General features: G+C 38.0%; 2 protein-coding genes across 2 annotated transcripts; both read left to right on the top strand.

Annotated features, from left to right (window-relative positions):
* The first annotated feature begins 3673 nt into the window (after positions 1 to 3673).
* LOC117139379 lies at positions 3674 to 12376 on the top strand. Its single transcript, XM_033301637.1, has 3 exons — positions 3674 to 3798; positions 3919 to 4767; positions 12366 to 12376. Exons 1-3 carry the CDS (start codon positions 3744 to 3746, stop codon positions 12374 to 12376), a joined length of 915 nt encoding a protein of 304 aa, XP_033157528.1. The 5' UTR covers positions 3674 to 3743.
* A 1043-nt stretch (positions 12377 to 13419) lies between these two features.
* LOC117141684 (homeobox protein MSH-C) lies at positions 13420 to 23385 on the top strand. The gene is made up of 3 exons (XM_033305289.1): positions 13420 to 13625; positions 22817 to 23011; positions 23081 to 23385. Exons 1-3 carry the CDS (start codon positions 13451 to 13453, stop codon positions 23383 to 23385), a joined length of 675 nt encoding a protein of 224 aa, XP_033161180.1. The 5' UTR covers positions 13420 to 13450.
* Positions 23386 to 27884: the final 4499 nt, after the last annotated feature.

Below are 27884 nucleotides of genomic sequence, written 5' to 3' on the forward strand. Positions count from 1 at the left end.
AAACAGCGCAATTTGAAAATATAATGTAGTTTTTATAAGCAAATTACACTACGCACATCCAATTGATATGATTTCAATTTTAGATGTGGATATGTTATATAATTAAAAAGTTTCCTGACAGTGCCAAAAGTGTGTAAGCTTGGAATTTGTTGTTTATTTTCATATTTAATATTTTTAATTTGTTTTTTGATTTATAAGTAAAAAAGGCATTGTTTAAATATATTTTATAAAAAAATTGCGTTTAATTCAGCAAAGAACTCTTACCTTCAAAGTCAAAAATTCAAAATATTTTATAGTTTTTAAACAGTTTCTTGGCCAACTGTATATATTACTTGCTAAAGAATGGACAATTTTGGAATAGATTCCTGCAGATATATAGACTAAAATCTAAGAGAATAGTTTTCGTAAACATGAATGACAGAAGAACGGCGTATCCAAATCAAGAATATATGAGTAGTATTTTATACAGACGTTCTTTACTGCTTTGCAAACTTCTGAATAATATCCTTATATCCTTTGCAAGGGTATAAAAACATGTCCATTCAAAAGATTTTTCTTCATTGTCGCCCTTCGACTCTATACCATATATGTATTTAGGATCACTAGGCGTCCGTCTGACTTTCTGTCCGTCTTCATGCTCGAGAAAAAATAGTTTGAGTTCATTTAGAAAGGAGTTTTAACATTTTAAAACATTCTTAAAAACTATGGACTATTTAAAGTCAGAAGGCAATGGATATTGATCAAATAATAATAAAAATACATATATATATAATAATTAATAATTGTTGTGTGTCTCCCCAGAAATAAGTGACACGAATTCTTATTTCTCCCTAGCTAAAAACTAGTCCTAAGTCTGTCCGTATGAATGTCGAGATCTCAGGAACTATGAAAGCTAGAAGGTTGAGATTCAGCAGAATCTGTATTTTAAATACAAAGACGCGACGCAAGTTAGGTGACCCATATTGCCACGCCCACCTTTTTGAATCATTTGTCAATATTTTTTCATAATTTTATTAGTTTTGTAAATTTCTATCGATTTACCAAAAACCGTTTTGCCACGCCCAGTCTAACGCCCTAAAGCTGCCGAACCGGTCATACCCACACTTTGGAACAATTTTTAAATTTATCTATCGATATCCCAAAAAAATGATGAAATTTCGCCTTCGACTTCACACTAGCTGAGTAACGGGTATCTTATCAGATACCGACTATTGTCTGGGAACTAGACTATAACATTCTCTCTTGTTTTATTATTTTCTATTAAGAAAATAAAATATCCTTAATTTACTTATCTGTCACGCCTAAATAGGCAAATAATTATTTTGATATGGTGTGCCAGCAGTTACGGAATGTGAAAAAATTCGTTCACTCCCTAGATCCTCTGCGTATTTTGTTGAATTTTTATTGGATATGACAAACAATTTTTTAAAATTTATCGTTTGCATTCCAACCAGCAGAGTAACGGGTATATGATGGTCGAGGAACTCGACTATAGTGTTCTCTCTTGTTTGCTTTGCTTTCAACGCCAGTTGTAGTAAGCAATTGTAATTGAAAAAGATGTATGATTTGTTGATATAATATTTCTCCCTAATAAGAAATTAGGTGATAAATTAACACATTTAAAATTGGATTTATACTTTGTGTGTTTATGTGCATATATTGATGCTATACATACTTCAAGATACTAAGCAAGCATATTGATTGGTTGTTGACGGACAATCTTGATGGTTATTCTCATTAGTACATTTCAGGAATGAAATAACGATGTGTGAATTCTGGGCGGGGCACGAGCTTTAAACAGCTTAATTGTATATGTAGGAGCATTTGTATTTTCACAGTCAACATTTTAAACTCCAGTTGTAGTCACACGGAAGAGAAAGATGAATCCGCAGCTCGAACAAGATAAGTCGCGATTAAATTCTTGCATTGGCAAAAGTATACAAATAAAAAAAAAGGGAAGATTAGGAGCGTTTAGTATTGACAGTATTTTGAGCACTTCAGAGGCCCACTCATCGCAAAATAGTCTGTCCAAAGGCAATACTAATGTTACATCAAGTAAGAAAACGAAGTTGTCAATAGAAACATAGTAAAGTTTGTGCCATTTATTGTTAAAAGCTAAATATATTTTTTGTGTGAGTATATGTATTACACACAAAAACGTGTCTAACATAAAAACATTCAAGCTATCCAAATTCTTATATAAATTATTCATAGATATAATGTTTTTATTCATTTTTAACACAATAATATGCAGTGAAGGGGAAAATTTTAACCTCGTAACCTTTATTAACGGTTAAGTCGATCTAGCAATATACCTCTATACAGCTGTTCGTCCGCTTGACCGTCCGTACGTTAAAACCTATTTTTATTGGTTACAGGTCGTATGGGCGACAAATGTCAACATACGACATTTTTATGTAGAAGGAAGCGTTTCCGACCATATAAAGTCTTTATCAGGATCAATAGCCAAGGCGATCTATTGTCCGTCTGTTTGTCCGTATGAACGCTGAGATCTCAGAAACGATAAAAGCTATACAGTTGAGATCAAGATTCTAAAGGCATAAACGCTGCACATGTTTATTGCCTCGCCCACTTTATCGTCAACAAACCAAAAAAAACCACTACGACAATTTTGACTGTAGTTTTGTCTCTGTTTAATTTATTCTTTATCGTGCCAATCTCTATGTACACTTTTGCCATGCTTCTAGAACCTCCCAAAACTGTCACCTTCATATTTTCAAAAATGTGGGCGTGTCAGTTTTGGGCGGTTTGTAGGCGTAAGAGTGCGCGTGTCAATAATTTGTTCGGAAAACAGAAAGAAATAAAAATATATAATAAGTTTAAATAAATAATAAATAATAAATAATACGTGTTTTGGCAAATTTTGGCAAAAAAATATAAGAAAAAATATAAGAAAAAATATCAACACATTCTTCGAAAGTTTGGGCGTGGTAGTATGGTGCGGTTTGTGGGCGTTAGAGTGCGTGTGACAACATGGGTCAACAAACTTGCGCTGCGTCCTTGTCTCTAGAGTCTGCATGCTGAAAATCTACCTTCAAGCTTTTATAGTTCATGAGATCTCTACATTCACACGGACAGACGGACATGACCAGTTCGAGTAGGCTATTGATCCTGATCAAAAAAATATATGTCGTGGCGAAAATAATGAGTATGCGTGTAGTCGCTGTTTACTTCTTCTCCAAGTTCCCTTTGCTATTATGCGTGTTCCTATTTATGAACACGTGGCGAAAATAATGAATGCGTTTAGTCGCCGTTTACTTCTTCTCCATGTTCCCTTTGCTATTATGCGTGTTCCTATTTATTGTCAATGTGTGAGGATGAATAGATGAATTATCTAGGATTTTGCAAAAACGAGAGCGATAGAGCTGTTGCTGAACGTGGCCACTTGCGCTGCTTGGTTAGAAAGGGAAAACTATACAATGAAAAGGAAATGCCAAAAATTGAGAAGAGACAAAGCAGGCTGCACGAAACGGGAGTGAGGACATTAATCGTGGAGAAGCCAAAGCAGACGCAAGTGGACTCGTTGACTGCGCACAGCTGCATAAAAATTATATTGTGAAAAGAGTTATGAGCAACGCTGATATGGACGGACGGACGGACGGCGAGGCCCCTGATATTCTTAACCCGACAGCGAGGCCCCTGATATTCTTAACCCGACATCAGAAGTGGGATCTGTGCCACACCCTGCATTTTCTGAGGATCAGTGGCGTTCAGTAGTGGAAATGCAAAATCGGAATTTTGCTGAACTTGTAAAAATCATGCAAGTGACGCCGGCACGTGAGCAGCAACCTAGTTATGATGTTAAGCTACCCAAATTTAACCCTGATGCTGCATGCGTAGAGGCAGCAAAGTGGTGTTCAACAACCGATATAATTCTAACTGAGCACCCCCTTAAAGGAAGTAAATTGATCATCGCACTAAGTAACTGCATGGAAGGAACTGCATCTCAGTGGCTAACACAAATTTCGTACCAGGGTATGACTTGGCAAGAGTTCCAGGAATTATTTCTGCAGCGCTTTGAAACCGAAGAGACGCCGGCCGCTACGTTTTTAAATTTACTCAACAGCCGCCCGACTGCCGACGAATGTTATGCGGTGTATGCGAGTCGGCTGGTGACGACGCTGACTACAAAGTGGCGGAATATGGAAATAGAAGAAATTGCCGTTACAACTGTTCTTGCGCATATGGCAAACATTGACAGTCGTTTGCAGCGCGTCCTCTTCACATCCAATGTGCGTACCAGAAGTAAGCTACAGGCGGAGTTAAAAGCGTTTACGTTCGACAAGAAGCGACATGCTCGAGATGACAACCTTGGACCTGACCAGAAGAACCGTAAGGCATCGCCAGTTGTATGCCACTTCTGTTCAAAGCCGGGACATCGAATTGCTGAATGCCGAAGTAAAATGCGACAAGATAGACAGGCGCAACCGCAGCGTGAAAAATCAAATGTTACGTGCTATCGGTGCGGCCAACCGGGACATTTCTCCAACCAGTGCCCGAAAAACGGAAGTGCAGCCAAACAAGATGTGACTCAACAGAAGACTGTTAACCAATGTTGTGTGACTGAGCCAAAGGGAAGCTTGCATCAACGAGGTGAGATCTATGCAATTTGTTTCTATTCCGGTGCAGAGTGCTCCCTTATTAAAGACGACATTAGCAGTAAGTTATCTGGTAAACGTATAAACAATACTGTAATGATAAAAGGCATTGGTGGTGGCAGTGTGTGCAGTACATTGCAAATCTTGAGTGAAGTCACTATAATCGAAAATATTATGGAAATATTATTTCATGTAGTCCCGAACGAGCAAATGAGGAATGATATTCTGATAGGGCGAGAAATACTTAAACAAGGCTTTTATGTAATTTTGGCATCCGATAATTTTAAAGTTGTAAAATCAAAAACTGTTTTGATTGTTCTTACAAAGGCTGGTTTTACCTTTAACCTTGCTAAATTCAGTTTTCTCAAAACAACGGTTCAGTATTTGGGCTATGAAGTGCGAGCGGGAGAAATTCGTCCGAATGTGCGAAAGATAGCTTCATTAAGCTCCTTGCCTCCTCCTCAAACTGTCTCCGGCGTTAGACAATTCATTAGCTTGGCCTCTTACTTTCGCAAATTCGTGCCTGGATTCTCCCAACTTATGAAACCATTGTATTCACTTTCCTCTGGTAGCGGCAAGATTACATGGAGCGCTGAGCTGGAAGAGATCAGACTTAAAGTTGTGACGATCCTCACAAATGAGCCTGTTCTGGTAATCTTCGACCCGCAATATCCTATTGAGATGCACACTGATGCAAGTGCCTGTGGATATGGAGCGATACTTTTGCACCGTATAGAAAGTAAGCCCCATGTAATCGAATACTTCAGCAAAACAACTACCTCTGTTGAATCTAGATATCACTCCTACGAGCTGGAAACCTTGGCAGTGGTAAAAGCCGTTAAACATTTTCGCCATTACCTAATTGGCCGTGAGTTCGTTGTCTATACAGACTGCAATTCATTAAAAGCTTCTCGCACAAAAATAGATTTAACACCCAGAGTTCACCGCTGGTGGGCCTACTTACAATCGTTTAATTTCGAAATTCAATATAGAGAGGGTAAGCGTATCGCAAGAAATCCTTTATCACCCGAACACATTTTGTCAATAAACAAGATTCCCGAAAAACGAGTAAATCTGTCTGAAATTTCAAGTACTTGGCTTCTTGCTGAGCAACGGTTAGACCTTGAGATAATAGAAATAGTTAACAAATTGGAGTCAGATGAATTGGCCGAAAACTTGGCCAAAACGTATGATTTGCGAAAAGGTGTATTATATCGCAAGGTCCAAAGACGAGGTAGAACAAGTTATTTACCAGTTGTACCCAGAGCTTTCAAATGGTCAGTAATTAACCAGGTACACGAGTCGATAATGCATTTAGGGTGGCAAAAGACACTTGATAAAGTGTACCAGTATTATTGGTTCGCTAAAATGAACAAGTATGTTCGAAAATTTGTTTCAAACTGCATAACTTGTAGATCAGTGAAATCATCTTCCGGGAAGGTTCAGGCGGAACTTCATTCCATTCCGAAGACAAGTATACCGTGGCACACCATCCACATAGATATAACGGGTAAATTAAGCGGCAAGAGCGATTTGAAGGAGTATGTCATTGTTCAGATCAATGCCTATACAAAGTTTGTTTATCTGTATCACACCTTAAAGATGCCTAAAATGCTATGAAATCTTCCATATCCTTATTTGGAGTACCAGATCGCATCATCGCCGACCAGGGCAGATGTTTTACTAGCTCTAAGTTTTCAGAGTTTTGCGTATCGCAGAAAGTTGAACTTTACTTGATTGCTACGGGAATGAGCCGTGCAAATGGGCAAGTGGAACGGGTGATGGAAACACTGAAAAATTTGTTGTCAGTGGTAGAATCAAGTCAACGATCGTGGCAGGACGCACTTGGCGAAGTCCAACTTGCACTGAATTGTACAATTTCTCGTGCCACTGAGGCAAGTCCGTTAGAAATGTTAATTGGTAAACAGGCTCGACCCCTTGGATTAGTTCCCCCATGTGAGACCGAATGTGAAATAGATTTGGCAACTGTTAGAGCTCATGCGACAGAAAATATGAATTCCTTAGCGTCTTACGACAAATCCCGATTTGATAGCAGTAGGGCAGCCGTTGACAAACACCACGTAGGTGGTGTGCTATGTGCTATTGAGGAATGAAGAAAGACACCAAACTAAGTTAGATCCGAAATTCAGGGGACCGTTTTTGGTAACTGAAGTATTAGAGGGTGACAGGTATACACTAAAGTCGTTGACGAGTAACCGTTCGTTCAAGTATTGCCAAGAAGATATACGTAAAATGCCGGATGCAGAAATCCCGAATGAGTTAAACGAGAATGTAGAGCAATAGCTGAAATATAGAAACAGTTGAATGAAAAGAAAAGCCCGCCAATGAGTTCTTTTGTGAACGAGAGATATCCGTCTAGGTGAGACGATGAATTGTGAGTTATCCGTCTAGGTGAGACGATGAATTGTGAGTTATCCGTCTATGTGAGACGATGAATTGTGAGTTATCCGTCTAGGTGAGACGATGAATTGTGAGTTATCCGTCAGGTGAGACGATGAATTGTGAGTTATCCGTCCAGGAGAGACGATGAGTTTGGATTGAATTAATAATCAAGTGTGTGTGAACTGGCGGAAGATCGATATATAGAAATCGATAAATGATAATGTTAAGATAAGTTGTAAGCTGATGTATTACTGATCAATGGAACTGAATATGAAAATAGAATAAGTTATCCCAGCAACAATGAAATAAAAGCTGTTTTGTTTCTTCACAGAATTAAGATTTAAGAAATACGCCTAATAATGTCAAACTAATGAAATTAAATGTTATTGAATAGTGATGAAAGTATGTGATCTTGATATCTTGGTATCTCGGTATCAAAAGCTTACACGAGGACGTGTAAATGTCAGAATGGCCGTGTCGTGGCGAAAATAATGAGTATGCGTGTAGTCGCTGTTTACTTCTTCTCCAAGTTCCCTTTGCTATTATGCGTGTTCCTATTTATGAACACGTGGCGAAAATAATGAATGCGTTTAGTCGCCGTTTACTTCTTCTCCATGTTCCCTTTGCTATTATGCGTGTTCCTATTTATTGTCAATGTGTGAGGATGAATAGATGAATTATCTAGGATTTTGCAAAAACGAGAGCGATAGAGCTGTTGCTGAACGTGGCCACTTGCGCTGCTTGGTTAGAAAGGGAAAACTATATAATGAAAAGGAAATGCCAAAAATTGAGAAGAGACAAAGCAGGCTGCACGAAACGGGAGTGAGGACATTAATCGTGGAGAAGCCAAAGCAGACGCAAGTGGACTCGTTGACTGCGCACAGCTGCATAAAAATTATATTGTGAAAAGAGTTATGAGCAACGCTGATATGGACGGACGGACGGACGGCGAGGCCCCTGATATTCTTAACCCGACAGCGAGGCCCCTGATATTCTTAACCCGACATATATATTTTATTTGGTCGGAAACGCCCCTTTCGGCCTGTAACACATTTTTCAACGAATCTAGTATACCCTTTTACTACGCTACGAGTAACGGGTATAAAAATATAAGTCTCAATAGGTTATTTAAACTTCAATTATCGCGCTGAAAAGAAGTCATCCTTTTTCTTTTATTTAATTATTATCTTTTCTTTCGCTGCCAACAAATGTTTTCACACTTTCCATAATGTGAAACCGAATAGTGCCGTAAAAACCTTTTGAGTCTCATAAGTGGTTTACTTTTATACCTATTACTTGTGTGAAAAAAGGAATATTGATTAGTTGAAAATTATGTAAAAGGTAGAAGGAAGCGGAGTCGATATGGCCAAGTCCGTCTTTGCGTCCCTATAAACGTCAAGATCTTAGATACTCAGAATAGCTAGGGATTAATCATACAGATTCTAGAAATTGGTTATTTAGCCTTGTAAATGTGTAAAGTACCAGATAACTGTTACTCAGTTAGTAGGAATATATGATAAAGATATTTTAAATATTATTTTTAAGTTTCGATAGGATTTTGAATAAATGAGACAATTTATTAGTATTGTAAACATTCCATTCCTTTAATACTCATAATCATATAATTTTTGTAAATAACTTAGATATTAAAAATCGTTTAATATCTATCAAGATTAAGTTGTCCAAAAAGGGTAATAGTACGCTAGTCAATTAAGTAATTTCGTTTAATAAATTTAAAAAAACAAACAATAGTTCAAACTAGCTGAGTAACGGGGAACTCGAACTCTTGTTTGGTCTTGTAACAAGACCAAAACTTTTTCGAAAATTGTGGGATTGACAGCCCTGAGTTGTTATGGTGTAATTTTTGAAGTACCCTGTACTTCTGTTTTATCGCACGGGTCCCACGGCCACACCTCCCGCCCAACCGACCGAGGGGCGCTGCCGTGTATCGTACGGCTCGATTTGCGAGAAGATATAGACGCGATATAAAAAATAGAATAGGAACGAGGAAATAAATATAATGTGGAATAACTATGTTAAATATTAGTGTTAGTAGGATCTAATTATGTAATAGAAAAGATAAGATCGATTGCTTTAATAGCGGCAGAGAGTCAAGATTACAGATAATAGGATAAAGTCTATTATAGTCAGAACATAAAACTCTGTAAGGGCCATGCAACTCATAATTAGATCTACAATGATTTAAGATAAGGGGTATATAGTTTCTAGTGAATCTACTTGGAACCGAGAAGTTAAGCCGACTAATCAAGTCGTGACTCTCAACATTCCCACGAATAAGCTTACAAATAAAAACTGTTCCAAGCATAGTTATACGGTTAGCTAGGGATGGTAAATTAATTAAAAGTAGTCTACTGGAATAAGGAGGTAATATATGGTTTGCATCCCAATTTAGGCGCCGCAAGGCAAAAAGTAAGAAGTTTTTTTGGACCGATTCAATGCGGTCCGAGTGGACTGCGTATTGTGGACTCCAAACAGGTGATCCGTACTCGAGAATCGGACGGACTAACGAAATAAATAAGGTTTTAGTCAAGTAAGGGTCATCAAATTCCTTAGACCACCTTTTTATAAAACCAAGCACACCCCTGGACGAAATATGGTCAGAAAATTTTAGTTTTGGGTCCAGAAGAACACCAAGATCATCAACTCGTGTTATTCTGTCCAGTGAGCACCCACTTAGAGTGTAAGTCGTGCGTATTGGGTTGGCACGACAAAAGGTCATAACTTTACACTTGGAGCCATTTAAGTCTAATATGTTATCACGGCACCATGTTTGAAATCGGTCTAGATCGGATTGTAAGTCCAAATGGCAAGAAGTGTCCTTGTACTGGAGGCATAATTTAACATCGTCTGCGTACATAAGTACACGCGAATGTTTTATTATTAAGGGGAGGTCGTTAATGAATAAGGTAAAAAGAAGCGGACCAAGATGGCTCCCTTGTGGGACACCGGATGTGACTCGGAGAATAGAAGATAACGAATTTTTAAAGAGGACTTGTTGTGTCCTGCCATTCAGATAGCTTGAAATCCAATTTAGAAGATCAACAGGGAAACCTATAAGATCAAGTTTTTTTATTAGAAGGTAATGATTAACAGAGTCAAATGCTTTACTAAAATCAGTGTAGATGACATCTGTTTGAAGATTATTTTTGAAACCGTGTATTACGAAAGAAGATAGCTCCAAGAGGTTAGTGGTTTTAGATCTGCGTTTCATAAAACCGTGCTGACACGGTGATATGATTGATCTACAAAGGTGCTGCAAATGAGGAGTGATAACATTTTCGAAAAGTTTTGGGATAGCCGACAATTTAGAGATTCCTCTGTAATTGCTTGCATCCAGTTTGCTACCTTTTTTGTGAAGAGGAATCACAAAGGACTCCTTCCATATATGAGGGAATTGTGAAGATTCCAAAGATAAGGTAAACAGTTTCAGTAGAGGCTTGCACAAGGCTTCCGCACAGAATCTGAGAACACAGCCGTTAAGCAGTGAGCTTTCGTTTATAGTGGGGCAAAATATTAGATTCGACTTAGATACCGCATAAGAGTATGGCTGTTCGGAATGAGGTAAAGTTGAATATGTTGTTTGAAAAAACTTGGCGAATAGACCGGCTATTGCCTGATCCGATGTAACCATAGTGTTTTCAAAAAATAGCGAGGAAGGGTAAGAACTTGTTTTTCGCTTAGTGCTAACGAAATTATAAAACTGTTTCGGATCCTGTGCAAACTGGAACTTACAACGGTTTAAATAATTTTTGTAGCACTGAGCACAAAGCACGGTAAAGTTTAACCAAGCGCTTAAATATTTACAAAGGATGGACTGAGAACCGGTATTTTTAAATTTCATATAGAGTCTGGACTTTACATTTCTTAGGTGTGTCAACTCTTTATTAAACCAAGGAGGTTTAGAGGTTGACGGATAGTACATCGGAACACAAGAGTCAAAAAATGATTTGATTGTGGTTTAAAACATATTAATGGCATCCGCCATTATGTTGCAGGAGTAAAGATCGGACCAATTAAAGCCAGCTATAAAATTGTTTAGCCTCCGAAAATTTGCCTTGCGAAGACAGGGAATTCGCTTTGTTGATTTCTCTGAATTTACTTTTAATACCGTACCTAAGTCGATTTCCACCTCGAAAGTAGGATGATATTGATCTTCAGGTTGAGTAAGAGGTACTACCCTGGACAGAAACACACTTTCAGGACTTGTTACAAAACATAGATCCAAAAGTCGACCAAGAGAATTTGGAATATAATTAACTTGCGACAGCGATAAGTCGAGCAAGCCGTCAATAAAGTCATGTTGTGCTAAAGGGAGAAGGATATTCGATTGGTTTTTCTGGGGACCACATTGTGCCAGGTATATTAAAATCACCTAGAACTACCAATTGGTCCCTGTCAGAAAGTTTATTCAAGATGGACTGGATAGCGGACAGATGATTCTGATATTCTGGGAATTCAGAAGATGGCGGAATATAGGAGCACGTAATATAAACTGATCTGTCGGAAAAAGACAGCTTTACACCTGCTCACTTAAAATTTTTTAATAATTTAACACCGCCTAAAAAATATATAAATGAAGATAAAATTGGCAAGTTCAATCTTATATACCGTCGCAGGTTATGTAGATAAATACGATTACGAATTATTATTATTTCTTTTACACTGTTTCTATGGCCACTATGTACATAAAGTCTTCTGATTTTTCCAAAAACAAATATTAATCAAAACAAATGTTAATTTTTATTCGAAATTATTTTACAGATATTCCTCTATTTATATACATATTTATATAAATGATATACTAGATCGATTCGGCATTTCCCGGACCTACATATATCTATATTACTTGCTAAAGAATAGACATTTTTGTAATATATTCATGCAGATAGACTAAAATCTAAGAGAATAGATTTCGTAAACATGAATCCCAATCAAGAATATATGATAGTATTTAATACAGTCGTTCCTCGCCGCTTTGCAAACTTCTGAATAATATCCTTATATCCTTTGATATAAAAACATGTCCATTAAAAAGATTTTTCTTCATTGTCGCCTTTCGACTCTATACCATATATGTATTTAGGATCACTAGGCGTCCGTCTGACTTTCTGTCCGTCTTCATGCTCGAGAAAAAAAAAGTTTGAGTTCATTTAGAAAGGAGTTTTAACATTTTAAAACATTCTTAAAAACTGTGGACTAATTAAAGGCAGAAGGCAATGGATATTGATCAAATAATAATAAAAATACATATATATAATAATAATTAATAATTGTTGTGTGTCTCCCCAGAAATAAGTGACAAGAATTCTTATTTCTCCCTAGCTAAAAGCTAGTCCGTCCGGCTGTCCGTATGAATGTCGAGATCTCAGGAACTATGAAAGCTAGAAGGTTGAGATTCAGCAGAATCTGTATTTTAAATACAAAGACGCGGCGCAAGTTAGGTGACCCATACTGCCACGCCCACTCTAACGCCCACAAGCCACCCAAAACTGCCACCCCCCCTTTTTGAATCATTTGGCAATATTTTTTCATAATTTTATTAGTTTTGTAAATTTCTATCGATTTACCAAAAACCGTTTTGCCACGCCCAGTCTAACGCCCTAAAGCCGCCGAACCGGTCATACCCACACTTTGGAACAATTTTTAAATTTATCTATCGATATCCCAAAAAAAATGATGAAATTTCGTCTTCGAATTCACACTAGCTGAGTAACGGGTATCTTATCAGATACCGACTATTGTCTGGGAACTAGACTATAACATTCTCTCTTGTTTTATTATTTTCTATTAAGAAAATAAAATATCCTTAATTTACTTATCTGTCACGCCTAAATAGGCAAATAATTATTTTGATATGGTGTGCCAGCAGTTACGGAATGTGAAAAAATTCGTTCACTCCCTAGATCCTATGCGTATTTTGTTAAATTTTTATTGGATATGACAAACAATTTTTTAAAATTTATCGTTTGCATTCCAACCAGCAGAGTAACGGGTATATGATGGTCGAGGAACTCGACTATAGTGTTCTCTCTTGTTTGCTTTGCTTTCAACGCCAGTTGTAGTAAGCAATTGTAATTGAAAAAGATGTATGATTTGTTGATATAATATTTCTCCCTAATAAGAAATTAGGTGATAAATTAACACATTTAAAATTGGATTTATACTTTGTGTGTTTATGTGCATATATTGATGCTATACATACTTCAAGATACTAAGCAAGCATATTGATTGGTTGTTGACGGACAATCTTGATGGTTATTCTCATTAGTACATTTCAGGAATGAAATAACGATGTGTGAATTCTGGGCGGGGCACGAGCTTTAAACAGCTTAATTGTATATGTAGGAGCATTTGTATTTTCACAGTCAACATTTTAAACTCCAGTTGTAGTCACACGGAAGAGAAAGATGAATCCGCAGCTCGAACAAGATAAGTCGCGATTAAATTCTTGCATTGGCAAAAGTATACAAATAAAAAAAAAGGGAAGATTAGGAGCGTTTAGTATTGACAGTATTTTGAGCACTTCAGAGGCCCACTCATCGCAAAATAGTCTGTCCAAAGGCAATACTAATGTTACATCAAGTAAGAAAACGAAGTTGTCAATAGAAACATAGTAAAGTTTGTGCCATTTATTGTTAAAAGCTAAATATATTTTTTGTGTGAGTATATGTATTACACACAAAAACGTGTCTAACATAAAAACATTCAAGCTATCCAAATTCTTATATAAATTATTCCTAGATATAATGTTTTTATTCATTTTTAACACAATAATATGCAGTGAAGGGGAAAATTTTAACCTCGTAACCTTTATTAACGGCTAAGTCGATCTAGCAATATACCTCTATACAGCTGTTCGTCCGCTTGACCGTCCGTACGGTAAAAGCTATTTTTATTGGTTACAGGTCGTATGGGCGACAAATGTCAACATACGACATTTTTATGTAGAAGGAAGCGCTTCCGACCATATAAAGTCTTCATCAGGATCAATAGCCAAGGCGATCTAGCCATGTCCGTCTGATTGTCCGTATGAACGTTGAGATCTCAGGAACGATAAAAGCTAGACAGTTGAGAACAAGATTCTAAAGGCATAAACGCTGCACATGTTTATTGCCTCGCCCACTTTATCGTCAACAAACCAAAAAAAACCACTACGACAATTTTGACTGTAGTTTTGTCTCTGTTTAATTTATTCTTTATCGTGCCAATTTCTCTCTATGTACACTTTTGCCATGCTCCTAGAACCTCCCAAAACTGTCACCTTCATATTTTCAAAAATGTGGGCGTGCCAGTTTTGGGCGGTTTGTAGGCGTAAGAGTGCGCGTGTCAATAATTTGTTCGGAAAACAGAAAGAAATAAAAATATATAATAAGTTTAAATAAATAATAAATAATAAATAATACGTGTTTTGGCAAATTTTGGCAAAAAAATATAAGAAAAAATATCAACACATTCTTCGAAAGTTTGGGCGTGGCAGTATGGTGCGGTTTGTGGGCGTTAGAGTGCGTGTGACAACATGGGTCAACAAACTTGCGCTGCGTCCTTGTCTCTAGAGTCTGCATGCTGAAAATCTACCTTCAAGCTTTTATAGTTCATGAGATCTCTACATTCACACTGACAGACGGACATGACCAGTTCGAGTAGGCTATTGATCCTGATCAAAAAAATATATATTGTATTTGGTCGGAAAAGCCCCTTTCGGCCTGTAACACATTTTTCAACGAATCTAGCATACCCTTTTACTACGCTACGAGTAACGGGTATAAAAATATAAGTCTCAATAGGTTATTTATACTTCAATTATCGCGCTGAAAAGAAGTCATCCTTTTTCTTTTATTTAATTATTATCTTTTCTTTCGCTGCCAACAAATATTTTCACACTTTCCATAATGTGAAACCGAATAGTGCCGTAAAAACCTTTTGAGCCTCATAAGTGGTTTACTTTTATACCTATTACTTGTGTGTAAAAAGGAATATTGATTAGTTGAAAATTATGTAAAAAAAATTATTTAAAGGTAGAAGGAAGCGAGTCGATATGGCCAAGTCCGTCTTTGCGTCCCTATAAACGTCAAGATCTTAGATACTCAGAAAAGCTAGGAATTAATCATACAGATTATAGAAAAGTAGAATCAGCGCAAGTTTGTTTTTTTAGTGAATGTTTCTGTTTGGTTATTTTGCCTTGGTAAAGGGGTAATAGTACGATAGTCAATCCAGTACTTTCGTTTAATATATTAAAAAAAAAAACAAAAGTTCAAACTAGCTGAGTAACGGGTATCTGATAGTCGGGGAACTCGAACTCTTGTTTGGTCTTGTAACAAGACCAAAACTTTTTCGAAAAGTGTGGGATTGACAGCCCTGAGGAGTTATGGTGTAATTTTTGAAGTACCCTGTACTTCTGCTTACTTAAAATTTTTTAATGATTTAACACCGCTTAAAAAATATATAAATGGAGATAAAATTGGCAAGTTCAATCTTATATACCGTCGCAGGTTATGTAGATAAATACGATTACGAATTATTATTATTTCTTTTGCACTGTTTCTATGGCCACTATGTACATAAAGTCTTCTGATTTTTCCAAAAACTGCACACCGAAATAAAACAAATATTAATCAAAACAAATGTTAATTTTTATTCGAAATTATTTTACAGATATTACTCTATTTATATACATATTTATATAAATGATATACTAGATCGATTCGGCATTTCCCGGACCTACATATATCTATATTACTTGCTAAAGAATATACATTTTTGGAATAGATTCATGCAGATAGACTAAAATCTAAGAGAATAGATTTCGTAAACATGAATCCCAATCAAGAATATATGATAGTATTTAATACAGTCGTTCCTCACTGCTTTGCAAACTTCTGAATAATATCCTTATATCCTTTGATATAAAAACATGTCCATTAAAAAGATTTTTCTTCATTGTCGCCTTTCGACTCTATACCATATAGTATTTAGGATCACTAGGCGTCCGTCTGACTTTCTGTCCGTCTTCATGCTCGAGAAAAAAAAGTTTGAGTTCATTTAGAAAGGAGTTTTAACATTTTAAAACATTCTTAAAAACTGTGGACTAATTAAAGGCGGAAGGCAATGGATATTGATCAAATAATAATAAAAATACATATATATATAATAATTAATAATTGTTGTGTGTCTCCCCAGAAATAAGTGACACGAATTCTTATTTCTCCCTAGCTAAAAACTAGTCCTAAGTCTGTCCGTATGAATGTCGAGATCTCAGGAACTATGAAAGCTAGAAGGTTGAGATTCAGCAGAATCTGTATTTTAAATACAAAGACGCGACGCAAGTTAGGTGACCCATATTGCCACGCCAAAGACACTAGAATAACAAGATGCGTAACGGCCATACAAATTTTTGGCACGCGATTTTTTGGCCGTGGCTCTAGAGGTGGCTCCAGGCTCTCTTGAGTTTTTGTTCGAGAGAGAAAGAGCGGAGAGCGCTACAGCAAACAGCTCTTTTCTACGCATACAGTGATAGCATACAACTGTATGCGTGCACACGTATGCTCATGTATTGTAAATTTGACAAAATATGCCCTTCACCTTAGAAGTTCGTTGACTTTAAATCTATATTATTTTTTATCAATTGGCACCATGCGAAAAATTCTTGTTTTGCATTGCCTCAACGTTATTATTATTTAAATAAAGCTTAGAAATAGTAATAGACGAATCTATGTACATCACAAAATAAATTTCGAAAATGACTTTATATTAGAATACTTGTCATTAGGGTATTCAGCTTGCGGCGTGAGAAATATTAATAAGGCAATGATTGTTGAGTGCTTGTGTCCGCACTTCGTGCCTGACGATATGACTTTTGCAACGAACTGTTTTCATATTTTTATTTATTTTATTAATTTTTATTTTCTACTACGTATTATTATTTTTTATGAAATATTATTATGAAATATTATTATTTTTATTATTTATTAATAAAATTATTATTTTTATTATTTATTAATAAAATTATTATTTTTTTATGAAATTAAAAAATAATTATTATTTTTATGAAATATTTATTTCTCAATGTTATGTCTTCTTTTTGGAAAATTTATGTTTCAAATTACAGTAGTTATAATAATTTCCTTTGTATTTGCTTTAATTATTATTATAATAATTATTATAATAGTCAGGGAATTTTTATTTTATTTCATCATATTGCTACGAAATTGGACACAACTCCAAATATGTAAATTCGTTTCTTCGATCAGAATTGATTTCGGCCCAAAAATCGTCTTCTAGAACAAGTACGCACACATATACGCGTTCTCGTCTCTTGTTTTTACTCACACAAGCAAGCAAATTCTATTTTTATATTTCTTACGCTCTCAACGTGAGCGAGCGGAAAGAGAGCAAATTTGGCCTTCACCAAAAAAGTGGCTGCATAGTGCCAAACGAATGTATGGCCGTTACGCATCTTGTTATTCTAGTGTCTTTGGCCACGCCCACCTTTTTGAATCATTTGTCAATATTTTTTCATAATTTTATTAGTTTTGTAAATTTCTATCGATTTACCAAAAACCGTTTTGCCACGCCCAGTCTAACGCCCTAAAGCCGCCGAACCGGTCATACCCACACTTTGGAACAATTTTTAAATTTATCTATCGATATCCCAAAAAATGATGAAATTTCGCCTTCGACTTCACACTAGCTGAGTAACGGGTATCTTATCAGATACCGACTATTGTCTGGGAACTAGACTATAACATTCTCTCTTGTTTTATTATTTTCTATTAAGAAAATAAAATATCCTTAATTTACTTATCTGTCACGCCTAAATAGGCAAATAATTATTTTGATATGGTGTGCCAGCAGTTACGGAATGTGAAAAAATTCGTTCACTCCCTAGATCCTATGCGTATTTTGTTGAATTTTTATTGGATATGACAAACAATTTTTTAAAATTTATCGTTTGCATTCCAACCAGCAGAGTAACGGGTATATGATGGTCGAGGAACTCGACTATAGTGTTCTCTCTTGTTTGCTTTGCTTTCAACGCCAGTTGTAGTAAGCAATTGTAATTGAAAAAGATGTATGATTTGTTGATATAATATTTCTCCCTAATAAGAAATTAGGTGACTAATAAGAAATTAGGTGATAAATTAACTCATTTAAAATTGGATTTATACTTTGTGTGTTTATGTGCATATATTGATGCTATACATACTTCAAGATACTAAGCAAGCATATTGATTGGTTGTTGACGGACAATCTTGATGGTTATTCTCATTAGTACATTTCAGGAATGAAATAACGATGTGTGAATTCTGGGCGGGGCACGAGCTTTAAACAGCTTAATTGTATATGTAGGAGCATTTGTATTTTCACAGTCAACATTTTAAACTCCAGTTGTAGTCACACGGAAGAGAAAGATGAATCCGCAGCTCGAACAAGATAAGTCGCGATTAAATTCTTGCATTGGCAAAAGTATAAAGTCTGTCCAAAGGCAATACTAATGTTACATCAAGTAAGAAAACGAAGTTGTCAATAGAAACATAGTAAAGTTTGTGCCATTTATTGTTAAAAGCTAAATATATTTTTTGTGTGAGTATATGTATTACACACAAAAACGTGTCTAACATAAAAACATTCAAGCTATCCAAATTCTTATATAAATTATTCCTAGATATAATGTTTTTATTCATTTTTAACACAATAATATGCAGTGAAGGGGAAAATTTTAACCTCGTAACCTTTATTAACGGCTAAGTCGATCTAGCAATATACCTCTATACAGCTGTTCGTCCGCTTGACCGTCCGTACGGTAAAAGCTATTTTTATTGGTTACAGGTCGTATGGGCGACAAATGTCAACATACGACATTTTTATGTAGAAGGAAGCGCTTCCGACCATATAAAGTCTTCATCAGGATCAATAGCCAAGGCGATCTGATGTAAACATTCCATTTCTTGAATGCTCATAATCATATAATTTTTGTTAATACCTTTGATATTAAAAATCGTTTAAATTGATACCGATTAGATTAAGTTGTCCGAGAAGGGTAATAAAAAACAAAGGTTCAAACTAGCTGAATAACGGGTATCTGATAGTCGGGGAACTCGACTATAGCATTCTCTCTTGTTTGGTCTTGTAACCATACCAAAACTTTTTCGAAAATTGTGTGATTGACAGCCCTGGGGCGTTATGGTGTAATTTTTTGAAATACCATGTACTTCTGCTTACTTACCTTTTTTTAATAGTTTAACACCGCATAAAAAAAATATATAAATGTAGATAGAATTGGCAAGTTGAAGCTTGTATACCGTCGCAGGTCCTATAGATAAATACGATTACGGACACAGCATAATACAACAAAATATATTATTTCCGTTACACTGCTCCCATGGTAAATTTCAACATATAGTCTTCCGATTTTTCCAAAAACTGCATTGTATAATAACACAATCAACTAAGAAAACCAAGTTGACAATAGGAACAATATATTAAAGTATTGTAACGAACTGATTTTCTATATTTGCTCGCTACGAATCGCAACGACTAGCTCAGAGAGTTTGCGCGTTCGTCCCACCAAATTTATGATTTGTGTAATTGTCCGACCAAGGAAAAGCAGAGGGTTCTTATTATAATCGATTTATTCTACTGTTTTATCAGTGACTTCTTCGGTGATCTCGCTGCTTCTGAGGCGTTTCTCCTGCAACGCCTTGCCTTCGTTGTCCTGGGTCCGGCCGGGATTAGGATGTTATGGGGCAGGGTGTATCGTCCACGGGCGAGACAACGCTCGGCCTGGGACCACCTTTGCTGACCATTGAATCCACTGACCCTTTCAGACATGACAGATCTTCTCCTCCACTCCCAGGATTACTCTTCACTTGCAGTGCTCGTTCTTCACTTCCTGCGGGCCTCTTGCTGCCCGACGCTTCCACTGTTTATTCTTTCGTTACTTATCCGCGCGTTCTCACTCCCGAACTCCTTCTTTTAACGCTCTGTCTCACTACTTCTTCTCACGCGCGGTCTGGTTGACTGAATCTACGCCTCCACCTTCAGACTCCGTTCCGACTGTGCGACTGCGCTACCGCAGTAGCGACTTTCCTCGCGTGTTGTGACTGACTGCCGCGGGCTGCACTTGCGCCGTCCCTTTATAGGCCGCAAGGATCCCGTTATTTCCCCTTTTGCGCACGGCGCGCTCGGTCACAAGGTCCATGTACCGTTAGTTCACGGTGTGTCCTCTTTGTGCATGTCCACCGTTAGCGTTCGACCTCTGTCCCCTTGGCCGGCTCGAATCCCAGTTCCAGCGCGTTACCGTTAGTTCACGGTCTCTCTGCTTTGCCGGGGTCCAAGGTCCTGCGCGGTACCGTTTGACCTGAAATAATTATTTTTCTTCTTTAAATAATTATTCTTAGATATACATTTTTTTTATTTTCAACACATTAATATGCAATGAAATGGAAAATTATAGCGTCATAATCTGCATTAACGGGTGAGACGATTCAGCCATATCCCTCTATACAGCTGTTCGTCCGCTTGAACATCGAAGGTTGAGCATAAAGAATCTAAAAACATAGACGCAGCGCAAGTTTTTTGACCCATGTTGCCACTCCCACAACCCGCACAAAACTGCTACGCCCACACTTGTGAAAAATGCTTCGATATTTTTAGAAGTTTTGTACATTTTTATCGATTTGCCAAAAGATGTTTTGCCCCACCCACTCTAACACCCACAAACATCCAATAACTGCCACGACCACACTTTTGAAAAATGTTTTGATTTTTCATCGTCCTGCCAATTTCTATGGGTATACCAAAAAATATTTACGCCACGCCCCTTCTTACACCTACAAAATGTTCACGCTCACACTTATAAAAGCTATTTTTTTGTTTTTTTTATTTCCCAATATCTATCGATACCGCAGAAATGTGATGAAATTTCGTGTTCGTATTCTCACTAGCAGAGTGCAGAGTATCTGACGGTCGGGAAACCCGTTTTATTTATTTATTTCACGTCTATATGGATGGGTCTTTCTCGAGAGAGTGATCGAGTATCCTCGATCGTGTATGGTCGACGACAATATATCGACTACCCGTTCTTATCGATAGTTAGAATGGACTCCACAGCTGATCAGTTGTCGATCGCAGAAAATCTTCAATTGTTGCTAAGATCGGTAGTTAAAAAAGATTCGGAGGTTTTTAACCAGTGAACCCACTTGTCCTGATTAGTTTATCACCGCAAAGGTCCCTCAGTAATACAATTTGCAGCACTAAACCCCCTCACGGTGGTTACACTACAAAAATGTTTTTCGGCTTTCCCCTGAACAAACGTCATCAGATTTATTGTCTTATATACAAGACAAAACCAAAGCCGGTAATATAAAGGGTTGAATATTTAACTTTTCCTACGGTAAGGTAATTTCATCCCTAAAGAAGCAGACTAAGGTGGCTACTTTGTGGGAAACCGGATGTAACTCCGAGAATACAAATAAGGGAACTTTTTAAAGAGAACCTATTGCCATTCAGATAATTTAGAAATTTAAATACAGAAAGAAAGAAAATTTTAAAATCGACTTTGATATAGAATATTTTGTTTAAAAAAAACTTGGCAAATAGATCAGCTATTGCCTGATCCGATGTTACTGAAGTATTTTCAAAAAATAGCGAGGAAGCTCTTGGTACTATCGAAATTATAAAACTGTTTCGGATCATATGCGAGCTGGAACTTACAGCGGTTTAAATAGTTATTGTAACACTGATCATTAAACAGGGTAAAATTGAACAGAGCACTTAAATACCTATGTTGAGCTAATAAGCATTTTTATTAGCTTGTTTTGCAAAAATAAAATACCATTTTTGTTTTGTAGCGAATTCCGACGAAGTTTCGCAGTAATGCGCGTGCATAGGTTACGAAAGCGAGAAACGAATAATTGCATTGAGAACAGCAGAACGCTAAGCCAAATGTGTAGGTGCAAGGGAGTACAAGAGAGAGTTCGAGAGAGGAGAGCTTATACGCAGCTAATCTGCATCTGCCGCAGAATAATTGTGTCTCCAATGTTGGCCATAATTATAGACATAGGTTAAGGTGCTGGTGGCGTCTGCGTGACCCCACATCATCAACAGCGTCCTTAAGCGGTATCAGACACAGCTTATTCACGTCCCGCTTCGTCAATCTTGTTGTTGTCCTCAGCCCAGCAACTCGGGCGACTCCATCTCTTTCAGGCAGCAGCTAAACGACTCTCGCTAACGGCCACTTCAGGGGCGGTTAGTTTTCATCATTAACTAATTACTTAATTAAAGTGGTTCAAAAATGTGGGCGCGGAAGTTTTGGGCGGTTGTAGGGCAATAGAGTGGGCGTGGCTAAAAGTTTTTTGGAAAATCGATAAAAATTTACAAGACTAATAAAATTATGAAATAATTTCTTTAGAGGCTTTAGAGTGGGCTTGGCCATATGGGTCAACAAACTTGCGCTGCGTCTCTGTCTCTAGAACCTTCTAGATTTTATAGGGGCTTAATAGTTTTTGCAAAAAACGCATGTTTTTTTAGATACATTTCTCTCTATGGTTGTTATAAGGAAAGTTATGAGTTATAAAATACAATTTTTAAATATTTATACACAATGCAAATTTTTATTTAAAGCGCTAAAATAAAGTTATTTTATTTTTTGGAAATTGTGAGTACCGTAACGTACATTATGGGTACTATAGGTACTCACTTAAGCGGTCTCTCTCTCTCTGTTAATAACATCTTCTTAAAAGTAATAAAAATACTATCGAATTTGTATATTTCAGGCGATGTTTCAAAACTGTATGAATTTAGCTTTCCTCAGGGAGGAAATAAGAAAACCCCACTTACAAATTTTCAGTTATGTCAAGGACACCACCTCCGGTTTCCCATCACATTTAATGACAGCACAGCCTCACGTTTTATATGGCGAACAGAAAGTATTCTTCCCTCTTATTTAACCAACTCGACAAACTTACAAGGTATTATTTTCCATTTAAATAATTAAAATCCTCAAATAAAATTTTAAAAATAACTTTATTGTTTCCAAGAAAAACAACTGAGAAAGAAATTTACTGACAGAAAACCTCGTCAGGCCTATAGTGCCTCACAGCTGGAACGTCTTGAAAATGAGTTTAATTTAGACAAATATCTTAGCGTTAGCAAGCGTGTTGAACTGTCAAAATCATTATCTTTGACGGAAGTTCAGGTAAAAACATGGTTTCAAAATCGTCGGACCAAATGGAAGAAGCAGCTGACTTCGCGGTTGAAAATAGCGCACAGACATGGACTATGGATACCTACCCTTCCCATAACAACTATTATTCCAAATACAAAATATGATACTATTGAATAACACATTTAAAAGTTATTAAATCTTAAATAAAATAAGAAAAGCAAATAGTTATCTACTTTTTATAGTTGTACCAAAGTGTTTTTCTTGGTTCTGCTAGCTATGTGTTGCAACGGCTAGCTCAGAGAGTTTTGTTAGTTCGTCCCACCAAATTTCTTTGTTAGAATACTTGGTCTGGACTCCTACAGTTATCCCCGTCCGCAGCGCGGCGTCCAAGGTCCAGCGCGGTACCGTTAGTTCACGGTCTCTCCGCTTTGCAGGGGTTCAAGGTCCATTATTTCTCGTTTGACCTGGCTGCCCTTGAGTCCTCCCCATGACGACTGGTCTGCTCGGGTCTAAGGTCCACAAACGTCCTGTTAGTTCACGGTGCGTCCTCACAGTAGTAATATTGGTCCAGCCATGCCTCTTTGGTCATGCCTCTCCGTCTATACACAAGTGGGCGAGGCAACATCAATATACAAACTTGTGCAGCCTTCCTCAGATCTCAACGTTCATACGGTTTGACATGGTCGGATCGACTCAGCTATTGATCCTGTTGGTCGGAAAAGCATCCATTTATCTGTTACATGCTTTTTAACGAAACTAGAATACCCTTTTCAGTCTACGAGGAATAACGAGGGTATACAAATGAAACGAAAGCAAGAACGAATGCTATAGTCGAGTCCCCCGCCGTACTCGAAATTTCATAATTTTAATGGGTATCGATTTGGGGAATAAAATGATAAAAAATTTTAAAAAATTTTCAAATAAAATGATAAAAAATTAAAAAAAATTTTCAAAACTGTGGGCGTGGCGGTTTGTGGGCGTGGCAAATAGTTTTTTGGAAAATCTATATAAATTTAAAAAGACTAATAAAACTATGAAGAAATATCCTATTAGTTTTGGGCAGTTAGTTTGACATCAAAAGTCAGAAAAGAAAAAAACAAGAAACACGAAAGTATAGTTATCGCACAATTATGACACTTTGGTAATTTTTACTCGTTCTACTCAATATAATATGACATAAAACTTTATACCCCCTCTTACATCTACAAATACGCTTCATTTTGTAGAATAAACCCTTTGCATTTATTCGATTTGTGTGCATTCATATTACAGCACGTTGTGAGTGAAGCCGTGGTGATGTTTTAGTGTACGCTGTCAAACGACTTCGATGATATCTATAATAAGACAACATTTGTACACATGCACATAATTTACAAGAATATTAATGAATTATAACGTTGTCTAGTTAGAATAAAATATTTTTTCATTGCGAACAGCAGAACGCTAAGCCAAAGGTGTCGGTGCGAAGAGTACAAGAGAGAGCTCAGGCGAGGTCTTTTTGTAAAACCGCCTTCATCGTCAAACTTTAAAAATTATCTTCCGAAACTCCTTCTAAAACGGATGGTACATTTGAACGCCACTTCCTCAGTTTAAAATTGCCGGACATCAGCTGCATTATGTTGATGGCATCTTCTATGGAGCTGGCGATATCAGATATCAAATCATCAACTTAGAAGTCACGGCAGCCCCGTCGCCTCCTCATCAATAGACAACTGCGACCTCACAGCAAGGTAGGAAGCAAGATTCGTGCCATAAGTAATAGTATGCAGGTTAAACACGCACAAATCATCTTTGGCTGAATCACTCGACCGGCCATCAGAACAGCGTTTAAGGAGTATCCAGAAGATGTCGTCGCTGATCCATAAAAAACGACGCGAAGCTAAGTGTTGATTCTTCTGTCGCAAATTCTGACATACGTCCCATATGCAAGTACTCCTTAATTAAAGCCTTGTATTAGGCCCTGACGGCTTATTGGTAGGACCTGAGGCAACTCGTAAACATGGAATAAAAGTCCCCATCCAGTAAGCATAGCCATCGATTTGTCGGAGTGAACGCTGCTGATGGTCACAATCACACGGATAAATGCCATCAACAAAGGTGGACGAGGCGAGGCACGCTTTGAAATCTCCACCCGAACTGAGGACTTAAGCGTAACGAGAACATCATCAAATTTCTCACTCAAATTTATTTAAATTTCGAGAATGTTTATAAACGCGTGCAGAAGCTCATTAATCATGCAGAATGGACTCATCAAACGAAATTAACGCAGACAAAGAATCTGATATTAGCCGCCGCCTTGTGCTTTAAAAATTTCAGCGGTAACGTTTCCAGACTTTTCAGCACTCTTGTCAGGAGGAACAACAACGAAATGGCAAAGACAGCGACTCGAAATTCCGTTAAAGCGGGAAGATCGCTAAGATAAATTAGCGGCAGTTTTCGTTATTTGGCTATGTACGTCCACAAATATAACTCTATATGTTTGTTTTACTGATCACTGCCTTTGATTTGTATGAATATTGCAGACGCAAATGTTGTTCAACAACGCACTTAAGCGAATTAATAAAGGTTAAGGCTTAAACAGATTCGTATTATTTACCTATAAATGTTTGTGAGGAGTCATAAAAGTCCGCACAAATATGGATGCAGGGGAGCGGCCTAGCAACAGCGAAGACGGCTGCGACGCAGAAAGAGTCAAGGGCGGTCAGGTCAAACAGTAATTAATGGACCTTGGACCCCGGCAAAGCGGAAAGACCGTGAACTAACGGTACCGCGCTGGACCCTGGACCGTGGTAAAGCAGAGATACCGTGAACAAACGGTAACGCGCTGGACCTTGGACTGGATCCAGCCAAGGGCTCGGAGGTCCAACGGTAACGGTGCGGACTTTGGACATGCAAATTATGTGTCCTATAGTCCGGTGGTCCTCTTTTACAGATGGCTCCGTGGTATAGGGTTGATGTGCGTCGTCTCCTTGGGCTGGGTGTTATCCAGGCGCAACGTCGACTCTCCTGCGTCCTCAGTAAGTCCGGCTATTATGCCAGAGGTGAAGACGTCTTAGGAAGATTAGGATGGAGGGCGTGACTTTGCCCCCGTGGTCTTTCGATGGCCTTTTGGCTCAACGAGAATGTTCAATTAAAACAATTGGTATTTTACGGCTAAGTGCCGGAGTAGCTGATCTTTATTGTTAAGGTGCAGGCTTAGTACTCAAGAGTTTACAAAATATGGAGCTAAGTTTACCCTAACAGCAATGCATCGCGCCATCGAGACGAGTCGGCAAGCCGACTCAGCATTTCTTGCAGCGTGAGGCAACCAGCCTTCCGTTGCCGGGCGTTCTTTGCGCAGAGCGCTGAACTCCATTCTGGCGCGTCAGCATTCTATATGGAGAGCTACTTAGTTGCTATGGATTATGTTATGCGTTGTTAACTACTCCCCCCTCAAGTTTATGACCGTCCTCGGTCATGTTGAAAGTGTCGATGGTACGCTGTATCTCCCTGGAGGCTCGTCTTCTCCTTAATGCCAGATAAAGCGCGAAGGAGCCAATTAAGCCAATGTTTAGGGCCACACCAGCTATGAACCAGAGTTTAGGCGGGCCTTCAGATTCCACGTCATCCTTGAAGCTTTTAATGGAGAGCAGGTTTTCGTTGTTCATCCTGTGTAGCAGGGGGATGCTGAGCACGGGGTCGTGCCCGACGATGCTAAGCAATGGGAAGCGCGCAATGCCTGGCTGCTTGCTTAAAGTTTTCCGTAGGTTCACGAATTCGGAGCCATTGATGGTCGCCGTTCGCTCGAAGGTCACCAGGTGGGTTCCCTCGGCCATTACTTCTGGGCTGCCATCGGTGCTGACGCGCGCTGAAGCTTCGTTGATAATCACAACGCCGTCATCTACGGGAGTAACTTCCTGCAAGTGGCTGGGTTGAGTGTGGCATTGGGCTGCGTTCCCTGCGTGGAGTGAGCGCACACAAGTTTCGCGCCGAGACCGCTCGCAGAACGTGAAGTGCGTGGTGTCAGTGCATCCTGTCAGCGCAAAGGTGTCATGTTCGCATTCGGCCAACGTATCCTCGTCGAGGCGTAAGATGATGTGTTGGTGTGATACAGGGTAAACGGCGACTTTCTTGCAACTGAACTTGACTCTGGGATAGGCAATTAAAATATGAATGCTGTTTTCGGACTGGAGGACTCTAATCTTGGAGGCTTCTATTAAGCTGATGATAGGGGTGTCTTGTTCTACAAGAGACTTCAAGTCGGCATGGTCAAGAATCGTGGGATTTACAATGTTTGATTTGGCCAAAGTAATAGTGAGGATTAAATTTTGAATTTCAGTAGACAGCATCCTATTTCTTGCCAATAACGCTTCATATAAGTGTGGAGTGTCAACCAAGTCGCTTTTACGGGCGCGGATCACCTTATTAATGGTGTCAGTTAACCTGTTAATCTGCCTCTGGGTTTCGGAATTTATGGTTATCTGCCGGGAATTAGACTCAACTAGTTTTGCCTCAGTAATCTTTATTTTTAAAAGGTCCGTGGCATCGGGAGTGCCAGCCACTACCTTTAAAGTTGTACCTAGGAAATCTAGACTCCTGGCCATCCTATGATGGACCTTAAGGACGGACAACAGAGTTCTAAGGTGGTCCGTATCGACCTCTAGTAGTTTACGCATATGCGATTGGGGAAAGGACTC

This window comes from Drosophila mauritiana, chromosome 3L, assembly GCF_004382145.1.
Source record: "Drosophila mauritiana strain mau12 chromosome 3L, ASM438214v1, whole genome shotgun sequence".
NCBI lineage: Eukaryota > Metazoa > Arthropoda > Insecta > Diptera > Drosophilidae > Drosophila > Drosophila mauritiana.

Coding starts and splice junctions, on each gene's coding strand:
- LOC117139379 (XM_033301637.1), top strand. CDS start 3,744: ATGCAAAATCGGAATTTTGCTGAACTTGTAAAAATCATGCAAGTGACG. Junction 3,799..3,918: donor CATGCAAGTGACGCCGGCAC/GTGAGCAGCAAC, acceptor ACCCCCTTAAAG/GAAGTAAATTGATCATCGCA.
- LOC117141684 (XM_033305289.1), top strand. CDS start 13,451: ATGAATCCGCAGCTCGAACAAGATAAGTCGCGATTAAATTCTTGCATT. Junction 13,626..22,816: donor CAATACTAATGTTACATCAA/GTAAGAAAACGA, acceptor TGTATATTTCAG/GCGATGTTTCAAAACTGTAT. Junction 23,012..23,080: donor CAACTCGACAAACTTACAAG/GTATTATTTTCC, acceptor ATTGTTTCCAAG/AAAAACAACTGAGAAAGAAA.